Below are 18,361 nucleotides of genomic sequence, written 5' to 3' on the forward strand. Positions count from 1 at the left end.
CATCACGGAGACAGCAGAGATAGCCACGAGATTTGCTCAGGCTTTCGGCAAACCTCCACCAATGCCTCCACACTGGAAGTTGGAGCGTGGTGGACCATGCATTATAATAGAGTTGCTATTGTACGTGACTTTGATCCTGCAAAGAGGAAAAAACATGGGTAAAAAGTAAGAAAAGACCAAAAAAAAAGTCACTAAACTTCAAAAACCCAGGACATGATGTGATTAGAGGAACAGCATGGAACATGGCAAAAAATACATAACAAAACAACAAAAACCAGCAACAGGCACTTCCTCCAGACACACCACGGCACACTTCAACCTGTTCCTTACAAGACTACGTTGAGCGTGCTGGTGTAAAACACGTGCAGGCTTCTGTGCGGGAGCACTCTGCACACGGCAGAGAGAATGTGGCCCGTGCTGCACTCTGACGTGCAGGCCATCTCGATGGCTCAGGGACGGCCAGGCTCCACCACACCTGCTTCCTCCTGACTGGCCTCTCTCCACCAAGCCAGGGACCAGGCCTCATCCCCAGAACCACCAAAGCATTAACTTAAAGCAAAACAAACACGAGCAAACAGAACAGAAACGACTTGGGTTCCTGTCACTTTGTGCCCCCGCACCACTCCAAGAGACCAGCAATTAATAACTCGCAAAGAGTTAGCTCACTCCAATGACCACAGGAGCTTGAAAACCACTTCCTTCCCTAATTTTGTTACTTGCAGAATAAACTGATTCTCAAATCCCTGGAGATACTGGGCTGAGCGCGTTGGTCCTAATTACAGCAACATCATCTTCCTCAGTGCACCCTTGCTCACAGGGCAGCGCCCAAGATCCGCACTCGCCAAAGTGAGCCTCTCACAGATGCAATCTGTGCAAACTTTAAGTCCCAACAAAACTTTGCCAAACTCACTTGTTGAGCAAGAAGCTCAGAAATGGAGATTTCTAGGACCCTCCACATCTGGCTGCAAATCCCAGACACAAACCATCCAAGGTGGCCCAACGTGGAGTGCTAGGAAGCTTTCAGGAGCCAGACAGGCCTATGTCCACTCCCGGAGGCACCGCCAGGACCCTGTCCTGCATGATGGGTCTCCCTGCAACACACAAGGAGTCTCTATCCCCGGGGCCGGAGGGGACGTCCCGCAGAGACCATCCTGACCCCAGCCCTCTGCATTGCACCAGGTGGGCACCACAGAAGCTCTAGCCTGAGGCATCGAGCCATCAATCTTCCATCAATCGATGGAAGATCCTTTCGCCACCACACAGCATTTACCAAGCTTTCCAGGGTGCCCTGATGGACATACTCACAATGCCTCGGGGATTTCCTCTGAAGATGTGGACGCAGAATGAACACCATGAAAACACAGCTCCCACTCCGTGTACATCCCAAAGTCGCATGTCAGGCCCTCTGTGCCACCATCACAGCTGCTCTCTCCCCAACCACCACTGCCATTGCTGGGGACACCTCACCTGAAGATGCAGGGGCAGTTCCTACCCTCCCTGGGCCTCCATTGGCCAGTGCAGGTTGTGACCGCCCAGCCCCTGGGCTCCATCAGGGATGGCTGTGGGTGCAGGTTGTGGCCATCCATGCCCTGAGCTCCATCAGGGAGGGCTGTGGGTGCAGGTTGTGACCACCCATGCCATGGGCTTCATCAGGGACAGCTGTGTGCTGCTCTTCATTTCCCAAATGCAGTGGGATCAGGCCTGGCTGGATGTCTGAACTGTGACTCTGCCCCACCTGCTGCCCTCATTGCCGTACCCCAAGAGCCTCCAGCCATCTTGCAGTGGAGCTGCCACTCAGTTTGTCCACCACAGTCCCTCCTGAAGACACATCTCTGCGAAGCTCCCCCCATCACCCAGCCAAAGCTAGCCCACCACGTCACACAGTGGCCATCTGCCCGGGCACATTTCACCTCGGCTGTGCAGACCCTCTGAAGACAAGACATTCTCCATATGTTTCTTGGCTCCAGGCAGCTCATTGACAGATAACATCCTGCTAGATCAGCAGAGACGACGCCTGCACGTTGGACAGCCTGCACAGCCAGGGAGGGTGGGGTGAGAAACGCAGGGGGAGACAGTGAGGTGAGGGTCTGGAAGTCCTGCCTCGAGCCTCGTCAGCAGGCAGGCGTTTCAGTGTTCCCTAGAACTACACCTCAGTATGCCCTCCCAGAAGGGAGCACTTCACACAACATCTTTAGAGACCAGCCACCTCTGAAGCCTCTGTTCCTCCTGCATTGCCTCCCAAATGATCTCCCAGCCTGGGAATGTCAGATTCTCAGATTCCATGGGGTATTCTTTTCTGTGGCTGTTACTCATGTAATCTAAGGAAGTGTTGAAGTTCCGAGTTACTCTGTAGCAAAGGCATATCTTGTTCCTTCCACAATCTGGTCGAAGAAAACAGCAGCTTTGATCTCGGATACTCTTAACTACTCAGTACCAAGGGAAGTTGTGGGCTTTGAGCCAACCACACCTAATGTCAATGCTCACTCCCTCCCTGTTTAGCTGCATGAATTTGGGCAAGTTTCTTACATGAGCTGAGCCTTGTTTTTCCTTTCTGTAAATTGGGGATTTAAAATGCCCACCTCACTGGGTCATGGTAAGAACCTGCAATGGGAGGGTGCCTGCATTTAATCTGTGCTGTTTTCATTCTCCTGATACAGAACTGTGTCAGAATCCTGCCTTCTGTGGCTGGACTACTTGTCAACTGCCCGTTAGAAAGAGAGCACCTGGGGAGTGGCTGGGGCTTTCTCTGGGGGTCAGACCATGGCACTGAGGACTTCTCGTAGCATTCAGGTGGCTATTGAAATCATACAAAAACAATTATTAGGCAACCATTAGAAACTAGACAATAAAGTTTTTTCAGTTAGTTGGTCAACTGCGTACACAACACAAAGCAGAATACAGAGTGTGTATATGTCCTCAACCATGATTGTTTTTACATCAAGTGTTTAAAAAAAGACTGGAAGGAAACACAGTAAATTTTAATATAGCAGCTATACTTGATTGTATTTGGGATTTTTGCTTTCATTTTCTACAAAATGTCTAAGTTTTCCATCCATTTTATTTTTAAAATCAGCAAAAGTACTTCAAAAATGAGTAATCTAAAAGTCTGGTTCCATACTAGATAAGATGAAGAAAAATAAAATTTCAGTTCACATCCAAAAGGTTGGGACCTTCCTAACCAGAACCCCACACATAACCACACAAAACACTCAAAACAACCACACAAAGCAACCACAGCTCCAGCCCATACCTTCCATTTAGTTCTGTTGTGGATGTTGGTGATGCAATGCCCCAAATCTCATTAAGCCCATCAATCAAAATTCAAAAATATAAAACATGAAAACTGAAATAAAGAAGGTCTGAAATGCCCTTTAAATTTTGCTGAAAATCATTACCTCCTTCTCTGGGTCCAGACAGGGCTGGACAGAGGCTTGCCTAATCAAAGTAATGGTCTTAGATTTGAAACTTTGGCTGGTTTCATAAACTTGATGTTTTCAAGAAAATAAACAATAAGAAGTTAAGTAAGTGCTGCCCTGCCTTGTCTATTGTGCACCAGGCACACATGAAGACACAAGGGCCTTCCCAGCCCACCATAACCGAGATGGGAATCAGGAAGACCCTACAAGGGCCTTCCCAGCCTGCCATCGACAAGACGGGACTCAGGAAGACCCTACAAGGGCCTTCCCAGCCCGCCATCGACAAGACGGGACTCAGGAAGACACAATGGCCTTCCCAGCCAGCCATCACCAGGATGGGACTCAGGAAGACACAAGGGCCTTCCCAGCCTGACACTGACAAGACGAGACTCAGGAAGAAACAAGGGCCTTCCCAGCCTGACACTGCCGAGATGGGACAGATGAAAACACAATGGCCTTCCCAGCCTGCCATCACCAAGATGAGACTCAGGAAGAAACAAGGGCCTTCCCAGCCTGCCATCAATAAGACAGGACTCAGGAAGACAACTGAGCAAACACCTGTCAGTAGGACACAGGTGGAGACAGACTGTGCCCTGGACTGAATGTGTGAGTCCTCCCAAAACTCCTACGTGATGGTGTTAGGAGGGCCCTCTGGGAGGTGACTGGGCCATCAGGGTGGAGCCTCAGGATGGGATTAGTGCCCTTACAGGAAGAGACTCAGGAGCCCACCCTCTACTCGCCCCTGTGAGGTCCCAGTGAGAAGACAGGCCTCTGCAAACCAGGAGCGGGCCCTCCCAGACACCAAGTCTGCTGGCACCTTGACCCCACACTTCCAGCCTCCAGAAATGTGAAAAATAAACTTCCATTGTTTAAGCCCCAGGCTGCAGCATACTTGTTATAGCATCCTGAGCGGACTATGATGAATAGCACAGCCAAATTAGGATAACTGGAGAGGGATGGCTTACAAGGGCGAGGGTCAGGCATGAGGAACCACAGGAACAGGCTCTGCAGGTCAGCAATAAAGTCGTCGTTAGCACCCAAGGCCCAAACAAGGAAGCAGAGTCATGCATGAGAGTCAACTGTTAGGAAACAGTGAGCTGCAGCCCAAGGAGAGGCTAGCGGGAGCTGTCGCCGGGGAGGAAGTGCAGTCCACATGCCCTCTCTATCCATGCTCCAGCTCCCTCTGCCATTCTCCCGCCTCAGAACAGGGAAAAGGCGCTCTGAAGCTGCGCTTCCTTCCACCCAGCCAGAGAGGACCAGGAGACCAGGGGCCACCAGAAGGCAGGGGACTCAGGACAGAGGTCAAAGGACTCACAGACCTGTGGGGCACACAGCAGGACGCAGAAGGTGGGCACCCCACAGAGCACCTGGCTTCGCCTGCCAGCCCAGCAACCAGCCTGGACTGTGCTGCAAACTCGATTCCTTGCATATAAATGTGAACATTAGGCTAAATGACCCTTACATTACCAGTTTATCTCACCAGCGCTTTCAGCCTATTTCTTATTTAGGTCTCTGATAAATGACTTCATCTTTATTTATGAATGTTCCTTTCCCTATAATATTTACTAGCTTCACCTTGACCTCATAAATGTAATTTGTTGTTTCAAATTCTAGTAGCAGAACTGCATTTTAAAATGCTGAAAAGCCATCACTTTAGAGCTGGTGAGAGAAAACATTACTTTTGCTCATTACTCATTTCTTCTAGCTTTGGAAGCAAAATCTGGCTTTCCAAGCACGGAAGGAGTAGAAAACCACGGAGACAGGGGATCGCCCTGTGGAGCTCTCTTCTGGACGCTGGTGGAAAAGAGCACAGTTCGTGCACCTTTAGAATCAGTGCCCCTTTTTAGGGGCCCCCTGTAAGTGGCTTTGTTTCTGGAAAATGCGGGGACACTTTTCACACTCCACCTAGCCCACAGCCAGGTCTGTGCACTGCATCTCGGAAAGTGTTTCGAGACCTGCTCATCCAGTGACTGGTGTACGCCGCGCTCCCTCACGAGCATTAACCCCAGCGGTTCCCCTCCCAGCACTGCCCCTCACCCCTGCGCGGCGTGTCCCTCTGGGAATCCACTCGCAGGCGACCTCCGGCGTGTGTCTACTTGCTGCTTCTGTTCCTGTTACCACCGAGGCTATGGCTGCAAGTTTCCAAGGAAAAAGCTCAGCCTCCGTGGGTCGTGATTTCTGTGGCTTCCATAATGCATGTGTGCCTCTCCCAGCCGTCACACACGGCGTCTCAAGTGCCCCGGCCCACCCATGGGACCTGCAGAGATGCATCCCAGCGCCCTAGCCACTGAGAATAGGTGGGCGCTCACCTGACAGTGGCCTCCCATCCTCCACTGCCTTGAGCCCTTTCCCATGCACTGCACTACAGACACCCCAGCCACTACCTCATCCCAAAAGCAGGCGGCACCACGGGGCGGGAGGAGGCACTCAGGTCCGTGAACACCTACCTCGTGTGGGGCCCTGACTCCAGTGATTCTCACAGCCTCGTAACCCCAACAACAGGCCCCGGAGCTCAGCTTTTTATTCCCACTTCACAGATGAGGGAACGAAGACATGACCCACCCAAACTCACAGGCGGGCAGCGGGTGGTCTGGCTCCCAGCCCAGTCCCAGGACTTGCTGGACGTGAGGCAGCATGAACCCCCTGGGGCTCAGCTCTCCAAATCCAAAATGGAGGGGCTTCCCTTCACCCTTCAACGCTCTGGGAGGGAATGAAAACTTCAGATTCCAAAGTGTTTCAGGGAAAAGCCATGCCCCCCGTGTCAGCCAGCTACAGCCTGCAACGACCACACTGGTAACAAACAAGTAACTGTCCCATTTTCCCTGAACTATGTCTTCAATTTCATCTAAAAATGGAACTATGAATTCCAATGAATCGGAGAATCTTTTAAAATGTATATTTAAATGCACTAAGATATTGATTTGCTATTTATCACATTCACCCTCTAGGCACCTGAAGACACAAGTGACAGCAATATTGGCTGTGTGCATTTCATTAAATAGGTTTACCCCCAAAACTGTCCACTTGCCTTTTAAATATCCTTAGGGTTGCTGCCTTCAAAAATAAGCCTTTTGTTTCCACAGAGAAACGCATGCCAAGTGGCTCCTCCCTGCAAATCAGAACATCTGACCCTGGCCCAGCACCGGAATCCCGTCCCGGATGTGGTCTCAACAGCACAACCTTGGAGCAAGCTCAGGGAGCTTGAATGAGTGAGGGTCCTGCTGTGGGTTCAGCCGTAACCTCCAGGACAGACGGGAGCAGGCACTTCTAAAGGGTGGCCCTTCCGAGAGGGAAAGGCCTGGAGCCTTACACTGGAGCATGCTCACTCTGGGGGTCTAGGGCCGAGTCCCGGGTCCCGAGGGACACACTGTGAGCCTGGAGCCGGTGACGGCTGGAACCAGAAGGTGCACTGTGAGCCTGGAGCTGGGACTGGCTGGGACCGGCTGGTGCTGTGTGGTCTGGTCATTGTCCCCACGTGGCTGCTGCAGCGGGGGCCTGAGTGGCCTTTGCAGTCACACACAGGCAGGGACCGGGTCCCATGCCCCAGCTAGCCAAGGGCCTCACTCTGCATTTCCTCATGGTTCTTGTCTCTGCAGCCAGGGCTTCCCAGGAGCCTCGGGCCCACCAAGGCATCACCCTCCCTTTCTACTCCAAGCGTATTAGTCACTGTCAATGCCCTTAACAAAAAGGGCTGTCAGCCCCTCCCTCGGGCCAGAGGAGCCCTGGAGAGCTAAGGTTCCTAGGGCTGCACAAGCTCAGCCCCCAGCCTCTGGGGCTCCACAGCTGAGCCCAGCTAGAGAGTCTACAAATGTGGACGTGCACGTGCTGGGTCTCGGCTGGCAATGAGGAGCCCAGGCTGGGCCCCCCACCTGTGCTGCATGGGAGGAAAGCACACGGCCAAGGTGGGATTTCTTTGGAGGTGGCTCTGCTCCCACCCATGCCCCCAACACGCGTACCCTCCAGAGGGACAGCACAGTGTCACCACCCCACATCCAGACGAGACCACCAGGGACCCCGGGGCTTCGGGCAGGGGTGGGGTCGCCCCAGGCCCCACCATGTGTGTCTGCATGGACGATGCTCTAACACCTCCCACCACTAAGGTCTCTTCTGCCCTTAAAATTCCATGAGCTTTTCCTTCAATGTGGAAGAACCAACAAGTTCTCGGGGCCTCCATCGACCTGTGGGGTTAGCACTTTGGTTTGGCTTTCTCCATTAGGTCACCAAGCCCAATGTGCCCCAGTGGCTGGTAACAACGTGTGCCACTTGTCCAGTATTTACCGAGCGCCAAGCACACAGGTGCTGCCCAAAAGTTACCTTCTTTAATCCCCACAACCACCTGCAGGGTAGGAATCCACTTTTTTGCAGACGGGCAGCTGAGGTTAAGTGAGCTGCCCAGGGCTGCACAGGTGCTAATTGGCAATGCTGGGATTTGAATCCAGGTTTGATCTAAAGCCTATGGGCTTTCTATTTGCCACAAATCATCTAAGTATGCATAAACACTAGTGTGCCTGGCACCTCATAAATTGGTTCTTCTCACGTTTGTCTTGAAAACATAGGGTAAATTTTTTGCTGTAAATTTCAAAGGGACATTCAAATTCTTTGGTTTCTCTAGGGCTTTGATCATCAGCACATGCTTGGAACTGTCACTCAGAACTCTGGGCTGTGGTGGCATTTAGTGCACTGAGTTTTGACCTTCCCTGAGCCCTACAAACCTAACTTGTTTTCTAAAATTAAGGCCAAAATGCCAGCAAAGCAAGCATTATTCCACCCGGTTATCTGCCCACATCTGCACCAGACACTGCCACCAAGGGTCCACTGGCTCCGTCCTCTCCCTCGTCTGTGGACCTGAAACAAACATCATTTCCACCCTGGGCAAGGTGTGGTTCACACAGAATATCTTCATGGCAGAAAAGCTGGCTTCAGTTCTCAGCAGTGAATATTCAGATTCCACAGCCATCTGGCTGTCATTTCACAAGCTCTTTGCAAAATCTGGCTATAATTCTACCAAGGTATGAACATTAGTTAATCCGTTTAAGGCTTAGCTAAGTGAACTGAAGAAAATTAAAACACTTGCTAAAGCTTGCCGCAGCTCAGAACCCAAAAGGGCTGCAGATGCATAAAAGGGGAAGTATCAGAGAAGGGGCCGAGGACGCTGAGAGACTGCAGAGCGCCACGCACGCGCATCACACCTGCTTCCAATTTAGGGCAGCTCAGAATTGGCTAGCATGAGGCTCGTTAAGTCTGTTCATGAAGTAAACTGGCCTAGCCCACTTCAGAAAACAGCAAGGCTTTATTACAAGCATGAATTAACAGACTGCCAATTGATATGCTAATTACTAACATTCCTATATATTTGTCAAATAAGATCCCTAAGAAAAAGAGGAGACAATGTGACTATGTGGCTTGAGTTACAGTCTTTAAAAAAATAAAACCATGCGTTTTCTAGATTTTTCATTAGTTCAAACCAGCGCCTTTTTTTGTTGTTGTTTTGTTTTTTTTTTTTTGAGATGGAGTCTTGCTCTGTCACCCAGCCTGGAGTGCAGTGGTGCGATCTCGGCTCACTGCAACTTAAGCCTCCCAAGTTCAACCAACTCGCTGCAACTTCAGCCTCCTGAGTACGTGGGATTACAGGCGCACGCCACCACGCCCAGCTAATTTTTTTGTATTTTTAGTAGAGTTGGGGTTTCACCATGTTGGCCAGGATGGTCTCGAACTTCTGACCTCAGGCAATCCGCCCACCTTGGCCTCCCAAAGTGCTGGGATTACAGGCGTGAGCCACAGTGCCTGGCTTTTTAAAATTGATTTCCTACTCTTACTGGGACATAAGAAAGCTATGCAAAATTCTTCAGTGCATCAGTTATGGGAAAGAAGGAACCAGAGCGCAGAAGGGACGTGCCCAGCGCCGTTTTTAAATGTAGCTGAAGAGGCTGCAGCAGCGTCCGTCCCTCTCCCAGCAGGGCAATGCTCAACCCAAGCAAGCGAGCTCCCTCTCTGTCAAAAACCCTGCAAGCAATTTTTTCCTCTCCTTCTAATATTAAATTATTTCTGAGTTTGTCAAATACTCACGAGGGAAGTTTTCTACGACAATGATGTGGGTCAACAGCAAATCCGTGTCCCTGGGTTCTGTCTGCAGAGGAGGATTCCTTTCCCACCTGTCAGGGCAATGCTGTGGAATTCCAAAGCCCACTGTCTATGGAAGAGCCAGCCCATTACTGGACATCAAAATGCCTGGACTTTTGAGCTCCAAAGGGCACCAGGAGATGGGGGAGCCACAGAGACAACAAAGCCCCAGCTCTCAGCTCCCACGTCCTCACCGCACCCCAAAGACAGGGAATGTCATGTGCCGGGTTGGGGACAGTACAAGGAAAGGTTAGAAACTCTTATTTTCAAAATAGTCTAACCAGAGTTTTCTTAATGAATGCCTTTATCAGATTTCATTTGAAGAAAAGATCTTCTGCTTTAAAAACACTGCTCTTGTTCAGTCCATTCGCTTTTCAAACAACAAAACTGAGGCCCAAAGAAATGAGGATGTGGCTGCGGACAGCACCCCCAAGCACGGAGCTCACCTTGGTGGGCACAATACGCCAGACATACCTGCCTCCAACCCTCCCCACCCTGAGGCCCTGAAGGTGGGTGGGAAGAAGGAAGGTCCAGAGGGAAGCTGCCATCAGCTCAGCCACCCACAACACGCCGCCCCACAGGCTGTTCCCAGCAGGGCTGTGCCCCTCTAGTCCTTGGATTGATTTTGCAGAGCCCTCTAGGAGGCCTGTCTGCCACACACGTAGCTCAGTTCAGTTTTGCACTTTGTTTTCCTTCTTGTGGTAACCAAAAACACTCTGGCACGTAATTCGAAAACAGCATTGAGGGTAATTGCATAATCAAAAAAAACTGTTACCAAGATGGCAGAATATTTGAAATTATAATATTTGCACTTTGGGACATACAGATAAAAATGTGATCTTATGTTAAGTGCTGCATTTTCCAAAAGCATGTTAAATTTATGTGTGAGGCCTTGTTGAACATGTAGTAAGTGGATGTTCTTAAAATTGGCTAATTCCATGTCAATGTTTCATCAAACATTTCATCTACCCTCTAAAATTAGTTTGTCAAAATACACACACAGTCTAGTCAATCTCATTCCTTACAAAAATCCACTGAGACCGGATCTTGTCCGGGTCTCGGAGCCCAGGACAAGGAAAGGGGTCAGCCTCCCAGCTAAGCTGCCTCTGCACCAGGCTGCCCCTGCCCACGAGGCAACCTTCAAGCAGCAGCTCCGCACTGTGGGTTGACTGAGCCACTGGGGATTGCTCCCTCCAAAGGGTCCAAAAACCAGGGTAGCCCCAACTGGCCGGGAAAGCTCCTCCAGGCTCTGCCCCACTGCAAGGTGCCAGAATTGTGCAAGGAAGCGGAGGAAGCGGTGAGTGCCCCACGCTCAGGAGTGCACCCAGTGGAGGGGGATATGTACACCTGCCTGGGAGGGGCCAGAACCCAGTCCACACTCTGCCCGCGTGATCTGCCTCTCCCCAAAACAGACTATCATTACCCGGTGGGTGTGACTGGGCCAATGAACCCAAAAACAGGAACAGCAACGTTGACTCTAAAGCAAGTGTATCCAGCCCACAGGCCACGGCCCACGGTCCACAAGATGGCTCTGAATGTGGCCCAACACAAATTCATAAACTTTCTTAAAACATTATGAGATTTTTTGGCCGGGTGCAGTGGCTCATGCCTGTAATCCCAGCACTTGGGAGGCCAAGGTGGGTGGATCACTTGAGGTCAGGAGTTCGAGACCAGCCTGGCCAACACGGTGAAACCCTGTCTCTAATAAAAATACAAAAAAATTAGCCTGGTGTGGTGGCACGCGCCTGTAATCCCAGCTACTTGGGATGCTGAGGCAGGAGAATCACTTGAACCCGGGATGTGGAGGTTGCAGTGAGCCAAGATCGCACCATTGTACTCCAGCCTGGGCAACAAGAACCAAATTCCATCTCAAAAAAAAAAAAAAAATTATGAGACTTTTTTGCAATTTTTTAAAGGTCATAAGCCATCACTGTGTGAGTGTATTTTATGTGTGGCCCAAGACAATTCTTATTCCAATGTAACCCGGGGATGCCGAAAGATTGGGCGCCCCTGCTCTAGAGTGAACACAGAAGCACTGTCTGGGGTACCTGCTGTCCTGGGGTTCAAAGCCACTGCCACCTTCTTCCCTTGCAGTTTTCTGCTCATACTTACACCTGCCCACACTGGTGCTCACACTCACGTGATCACACCCACTCTTTCTTCTTGTGGAAAGCCCCACGTGGAGCAGAGGCGCATCTGGAGCTCTCTGCCCGGAAATGGGAAGGTGATCCGCATCCTCCCAGGCCCCCTCTGGAAGCTCCAGGTCCTTCCTGACTCCAGCCCCACCCACGGTGAGGAAGGCACCTGCTCGGACACACCTGGGAGCTGGCTCTGCACTTCCAGCCTCAACATCCACCGGGTTTTTCTGGACTTAACTGGCTTTCACTGATTTTTTCTTTTTTTGCTAAAAGGAACTAGAAGATATAAAACCTCAGAGCCTCTATCCACCCAGTCTTCATCTGACAAAAGCACAAATAACAGATTCTTTCAGTTTGCCTGTCTCTCTCACCACTGAGCTGTAAGAGGCTCCCTCCAGATGAGAAAGTCACACATGCAGGGACCAGTCCTGTGCTGCAGAAGGACTCAGTGGGAGGCCATGTGGGTTCCTCAGCAGCTGCAAATACCTGTTTCTTATTCCTTTTACCATTTTCTCGTATTCTCAAGTAAAACTGTCCCTACATTTCCTTTCCTTTTCTGCACCCTTCCAGGATGGATGCGGGTCACTTTTCCACCCTGAGCAGCCGTCTGCAGGCCTCAGGGTTTGCGCTATTCTGGAATATCATTGGTGGGGCTGTTCCCACTGCATGTGGCTGATGAGGGGCTGAGGGCCACTAGCCTTGTCTTGGTGAAATCACAGAGCAAGTGACCAGCACATTCTCTGAGGCTCTGGAGTTGCTGTCACCCCCAGCAATCCTGTCCCTGTTTCCTTCAAAATTTCAAATCTTGCCAGGCCCAGTGGCTCACACCTGTAATCCCAGCATTTTGGGAGACTGAGGTGGGTGGATCACCTGAGGTCAGGAGTTCAAGACCAGTCTGGTCAACATGGCGAAACCCTGTCTCTACTCAAAATACAAAAATTAGCTGGGTGCGGTGGCACGCGCCTGTAGTCCCAGCTACTCAGGAGGCTGAAGCAGGAGGATCGCTTGAACCTGGGAGGCAGAGGTTGCAGTGAGCCGAAATTACGCCACTGCATTCCAGCCTGGGTGTCTCAAAAAAAAAAGAAAGAAAAAGAAAAATTCAAATCTTAATTATAGGACTTTCAAAATTCCAGGAGGTAATTTACCTCCAGCAAGGGCTGGAGACCAAAAAAACTGGGCCAACGGCCCACAAACACGTGAGCCAGGTGAACGGTCGTGCAGAAAAGCAGGATTAGGTGTGAGCATGAGGACAGGAAGGGGGAAGGGGCTGGACACGGGCTCATCTCCTCCCTGAGAGGAACCATCAGGGAGCCTCGGTATCAGCATCACACTCCTGGTGACAGGGACACAGACGGCTGCTTCCACTGGATATACAGAACGCGTCCAGCAGCTTGAGCTTCATGCCTGCCTGGAGACGGGGTCCGCGAGGTGCCAGCCTTGCACTGTCAAAGGGAATCCCTCCCAGGGGAGGATGGACTGAGCTCTCAGAGTCCTTTGGGCACCACAGCCCGGAATGGTGCTGGAATCACAGCTGCTGGGTTAAGGGGCTCATGGCGGAGGCAAGCCCCAGTGTCCCAGGCGCCATGATGTCTAAGTGACTATAGGGCCGTGGAGAAGGGGCCTCCTGATAATCCCTACCAGCAGCCAGGAAGCACCCTGGGAAGCCCATCGCCTGTTGCCCTCCAGGCCACGCCCTGATGTGGGAGGCCACGGGGCAGACGCCACCTCTCCCAAGTAGCAGGTGGGTGACTACAGAGGTGCTCTGAGGGTCTTAGGCAGAGCTGGCCACGCTTGCCTTGGTGAAGACCCCAGCCACCAGCCTGGGAGGCCCAGTCACCCCACGGCCAGTGCCTGCCAAGTTCTTGTGAGTTGAGCACGTCTCACATACACACCAACATGCAGATGCGCACACAGGGCATGGGCGCTCCAGAGGGGCTCAGCTCATGGCTAACACTGGGGCTGCCTTCATCTCACCACGCTGGGCAGCCTGGGCACCTGGGGCAGGGCTGGGGGACAGCCCAGCCATCTTCACTGCCCCAGGTGAGGCCTCAGCCAGCCCATCCAGAGCTCAGAGCTCATGGCAGAGCAGCGCAGAAAGAAGCTCAGACCCAGGCCCTCCTGCCAGACAAGGTCCCTGAACTCAATCACCCCACACCACCAATGTCAGGGGTTCTGTGCAGGCAAGGTGGGCTTCTCTTTGTATTGATCTTGGGGACTTTGCTTTTTTTAACTAAACATTTTTTTTAACTGTGGTAAGATGCACATAACATAAATAAAATTTACCATCTTATCACTTTTAATATACAATTACATGGCATTCATTACATTCACTACTATACAACCACCACTGCCATCTGTCTCTCAAACTCCTTTCATTTTGCAAAATTGAACTTTGTTCCCTGTAAATGCTGACTTCCCAGCCCCTGGCACCCCCAATCCTATGCTGACCCCCCAGCCCCCGGCAACCCCAATCCTACTTTCCGTTGCTGACTCTGACAACACTAGGGGCTGCTGTAAGTGGGATCTCACAGTGCTTGTCCTTATTCCACTCCATATAATGTTCTCAAGGCGCATCCATGCTGTCACAGAGGTCAGGGCTCTTTGCATCTATTTTTAAATAAAACACCATCTCTGGCTTCAAGGAAAAGGGGCCTGTTGGAGGATGGATGAGGCAGGGACCCTGCCGGTGGAGACTGGCGCCCTGGGAGGCACTCCCAGGTCTTCCAGTGGGTCCAGCAGAGGCTGATTCACGCTGGAAACAAGGGACTTTCCGTGCAGCGTCCAGGAATGCCTCATCAGCCCCCCGCCATATCCCCTGTCCACCTGGCCTTTGAGGCTGAAACGCTGCACTCAAGAGCACTACTCTGTCCCAATATCAAGGCAATGCTTCTCAAGGACATGGGCTGGCCCGAGTATCAGTTTGCAGCAAAAACTGTGAAGATTAATCAAAAGCCACCTCCCCCAGGGAAGCTGTGACTCCCAGGTACGACCTTGCCAATGGGGGTCACCCACTCCCACCCACAGGGGTGGCCAAGAACCTGGATCCCGGGGCTGTGCCATCCCTGCCCCCGGGCCAGACATCCAGCAGGTTTCCCAGGAATCTGCACACAAGATGCAACACCCTTGGCTCAGACTCGAAGCAGCCAGCGGGAGCAGGTGACGTCCACTCTGTGTCGCCCACGCTCTCCTCATGGGGATGAGGAGCAGGACCAGCACTGGAGGAGATCAGGATCCTGTCACAATGTGAGGTCGTCCGGGCCTAGTGGATCAGACGCTGTGAAGAGGAGGAGTGTGCGCAAGCCTCACTGCTCTGAATGGCCCTGCTCCTAGAGCAGCCAGCCCCAGTTGTCTTTGGTTACCAGGAAATGTTAGCAGATGCAGTCCATGCGCTGCCACCGAGGTCACTGGTGTTCCTTTTCTCTTTCAAGGCATTGGTCAAACTGAGTGCCTTCTAGAATCTTCCCCAGAGAGCACCACCCACAAGGGTGCACGTGGGCTCTGCCATGCTCCCGTTCCTACCTGCCACTCCACCGAGCTCCGCCCGCTCTTGGTGACCCCTCAACGATGACCGGGGGCTCTTCCTACACCAAAGCCTCTGGCTGCAAGCACATTTGTTCCTGACTTTCTCTTTCTTAAAAATGAGTGTAAATTTTGCATTCTTCTTTGTAACATATGCCCGTGTGCCTTTTATGAAAAAGTTGTTTTCTTCCTTTTCATCAGATACATTGGATGCTCCAAGAACAACACAGGTCCTCCGTGTGACTTCACACTCCCCCAGCATGACTCTAAGCCCAGTGTGGGACCAGCGTGAATCCAGGTGGCCTCTAGAGGGCAGGCAGGAGCTGCCCTGACCACCAAAGCCAGAGCAGGAGGGGGCTCTACAGGATGATGTGTTGAGTGGGCAGAACTCCACAATGGAGAGGAACCACAGTCCGTGCCAACAGCCCTTCCCAGGAAAGACCTTCTGGGACCTGCCACCCATCTTCTCCTCGGCAAGACCACCCCAGCCCAGGCACGGCCGACCCCCGGCCCCCGCTTGAGTTGGCCTTGAGCTCCCTCCAGAGGAGACGCAGACAGCGGTGCCGCCCCCGCCGCCGGTGGGGCCCAGGGAGCAGGACTGAGAAGCTGGTTTTCCACAGCTTCTTGTCGTCCAAGGCGAGGACAGGCAGGAAAGAATGGGGCTGGAATGTTGGGAGAGAAGGGAGTGTGTGATCAGCATTGTCTGCATAAATGATTCAGGTTTTTAATGAAAAAATCTTATTTTTGAAACTGAAGTTGACATAAAAGCTCCCAAAGTGAGTCAGACGGTGGTGGCTTCTCCACAACATCCACTCGGCAGGGGCCGGGGTCTCCACGGGGAGCTGGTCACCCCACGTGGACGCCGTGCCCTGCCTCCTTTGGCAAGCTTTGTGTTCACCTGGTGGATTCTGGCAGACACAGGTCCCCCAGTTGTTGCAGGGAGACTCAGACCCAACCCCTGAAACCCAGGGATGGTGCCTCACTGAGTCCATTGGATCTGCGAAGGCCAAAGGGGCAGCCGTGAATAGGTAAAATTCCCGTAAGCTACGGAGGTTCTGCTGGCTTTGTCCTCTCCTTTGGAAAAGCAGAGTCCTGTGGAGGTTGGGCTTCGCCTGAGCGCTCGCTAACGTGGAGGAAGGGGCTGTGGGCCTGCAGCCAGGGCTCGCTCCAAACGCTGGAAGCTCCGCCTCCCAGAGGAGATCAGCCCAGGAGTGGGAGTGAAGAACTGCACTCCATCACAAAGCTCTGAAATACAGACGGCTTCAGAAAACCCCGTGAGAACACCAATTCACTCCTCCTGTGAGATGGGACTGCGTGTCCCTAGAGGGCTGGCAACTGGCTTCCAAGTTTTCCTCTTCCTCTTTCTTCCTCCCAAGAGCCCAATTAAGAACTTCCAGAGTTTAGAAATGACTTGGGTTGATTACGTGTGCATGATGTGACCTCACTAGACCCAGCATGAAAGGGAGACAGACCTGGGAGCCCTCCCGCTTGCCCTCCTCCTGGGGTCTGTGCCGGCGGCTCGCCGTCCTCCCCTAGAACTCGGGGCTGGGAGAGGTCGGCATCAGGAAGGACCTCGTGGGGCTTTCACACGAGAGCACGCATCCTCAGAGCCCCCCAGCCTCATTCTGAAAATGAAAGACGGAGATAGCCTGTGCTCCGAGGGCCGCGCACCAGGCGTCGGGGTGGAGATCGACTCCTCCAGCTCCTTGGAGCCCCAGCGGGTGCCACGGCCTGCCGGCTGAGCCCATGTCCCGATAGGAAGCCTGGGGCGCTCGCAGGAAGGGTCATGGATGCTGCCCAGCTCCACGCTGGGCCACCAGCCTGCCCCTCAGGGCATCTCCTGAGGCTGCCACTGGGAAAGAACAAACTTGGGGATCCAAGATGGAGGGCAGCAGGATGCTCCCACATCCCCCACTGGTCACTTTTGGAAGCCATGAACTCGGCCCCAGGGCACTAGGCCTGAGTGCTTTAACACCCAGTTCAGGTGCCTCCCCTAAGACAGGGCTGAGGTCTGGGCAGGGAGAAGGGCTTGCAGGCCCACAGACCCACTCATGGCTGGCATGGCCACCCACGGAGTCTAACTCTGCAATGACTGAGAACCAGGCCTGCCCAAGGCTCCACATGCCCTGCCCAAGCCCTGAGCACCCGCCCGGATTCTCCCCGGGGCTCAGCCAAAGGCTCCCAGATGCCTCCCAGGTGGTTTGACTTGCATCTCCGGGAATTATTTCAGCCTCTTCGTTTATTCATTTTACTTCCCCTTTACTTGAGGTGGCTTTGTTTTCTTTTCAATGTCTAAGTTCTATTTCTCTCATAGGCGTCTTATGGGCTGGGACCCGACTTCCTACTGAGTGTAATTACCTCGTCTTTAAGTGCCCTTTTCAGTTTTTAAATCCTGCTGCTGAAACCCAACACTGGGGAGATGTGGTGAAGCTCTTTTAACTCCATCAGGCGGCCGTCGCGCTTTCCTTCACCTCTCCACGGACATCTGGCCCTCATCCCATCCATAAGTGACCCACACTGCACATTTCCAGAAATGGCATTTGTGACAGGACACAGCTGCAAGGAGGCCTGTCCACCAGCAGCAACCCTTGGAGCACGGGGCCCTTGGAGAAGGAGGGAGGCATCCTCACCAGCTGCTGTGGCAGAACACCAGGGCAGGGTGGCTGCAACAACAGACACTCGCTTTGCACAGCTCCGAGGCTGGAGGTCCAAGATCAGGGCGCTGGCACAGCCGGGCTCTGGTGAGGGCCCTATTCCCACTGCGGATGGCCACTGCCTTGCTGTGTCCTCCCATGGTGGGAAGGAGGAGGGCAGCCAGCTCCCTCATGATGCTGTCTCATGGTCTCACCTCAGAGCCACTCTCGTTACCTCACCCAACCCTAATCACCTCTGGAAGGCCCCGACTCCTAACCCATCCCATCAGGGTGGGGTTCTAATGCATGCATTTGGGGGGCCCTGCCTAACCCATTGCATTGGGAGTGGGGCTCTAACACATGCATTTGGGGGCCCCAGCTCCTAACCCATCACATCAAGGGTGGGGTTCTCATGCATGCATTTGGGGGGCCCTGCCTCCTAACCCATTATATCGGGGGTAGAGCTCTAACACATGCATTTGGGGGGACCCAGCTCCTAACCCGTTGCATCAGGGTGTGGCTCTAACACATGCAT

The 18,361-nt window shown here is 52.6% G+C and overlaps 1 protein-coding gene across 3 annotated transcripts in view; it reads right to left on the bottom strand.

Annotated features, from left to right (window-relative positions):
• PTPRN2 (protein tyrosine phosphatase receptor type N2) overlaps window positions 1-18,361 on the bottom strand; it is a 998,301-nt gene that overhangs the window by 945,972 nt on the left and 33,968 nt on the right. Inside the window, exon 1 of one of the 3 annotated variants that reach the window (XM_012512304.2) lies at window positions 8,197-8,412. The exons of the other annotated variants lie outside the window; for them this stretch is intronic. Coding sequence (XP_012367758.1) covers window positions 8,197-8,373 — 177 coding nt within the window. The 5' untranslated portion in view covers window positions 8,374-8,412. Of the gene's footprint in view, window positions 1-8,196; window positions 8,413-18,361 lie in introns of those variants that run through there. 3 annotated transcript variants of the gene reach the window in all.

This window comes from Nomascus leucogenys, chromosome 13 (genome assembly GCF_006542625.1).
Source record: "Nomascus leucogenys isolate Asia chromosome 13, Asia_NLE_v1, whole genome shotgun sequence".
In the NCBI taxonomy this organism is placed as follows: domain Eukaryota; kingdom Metazoa; phylum Chordata; class Mammalia; order Primates; family Hylobatidae; genus Nomascus; species Nomascus leucogenys.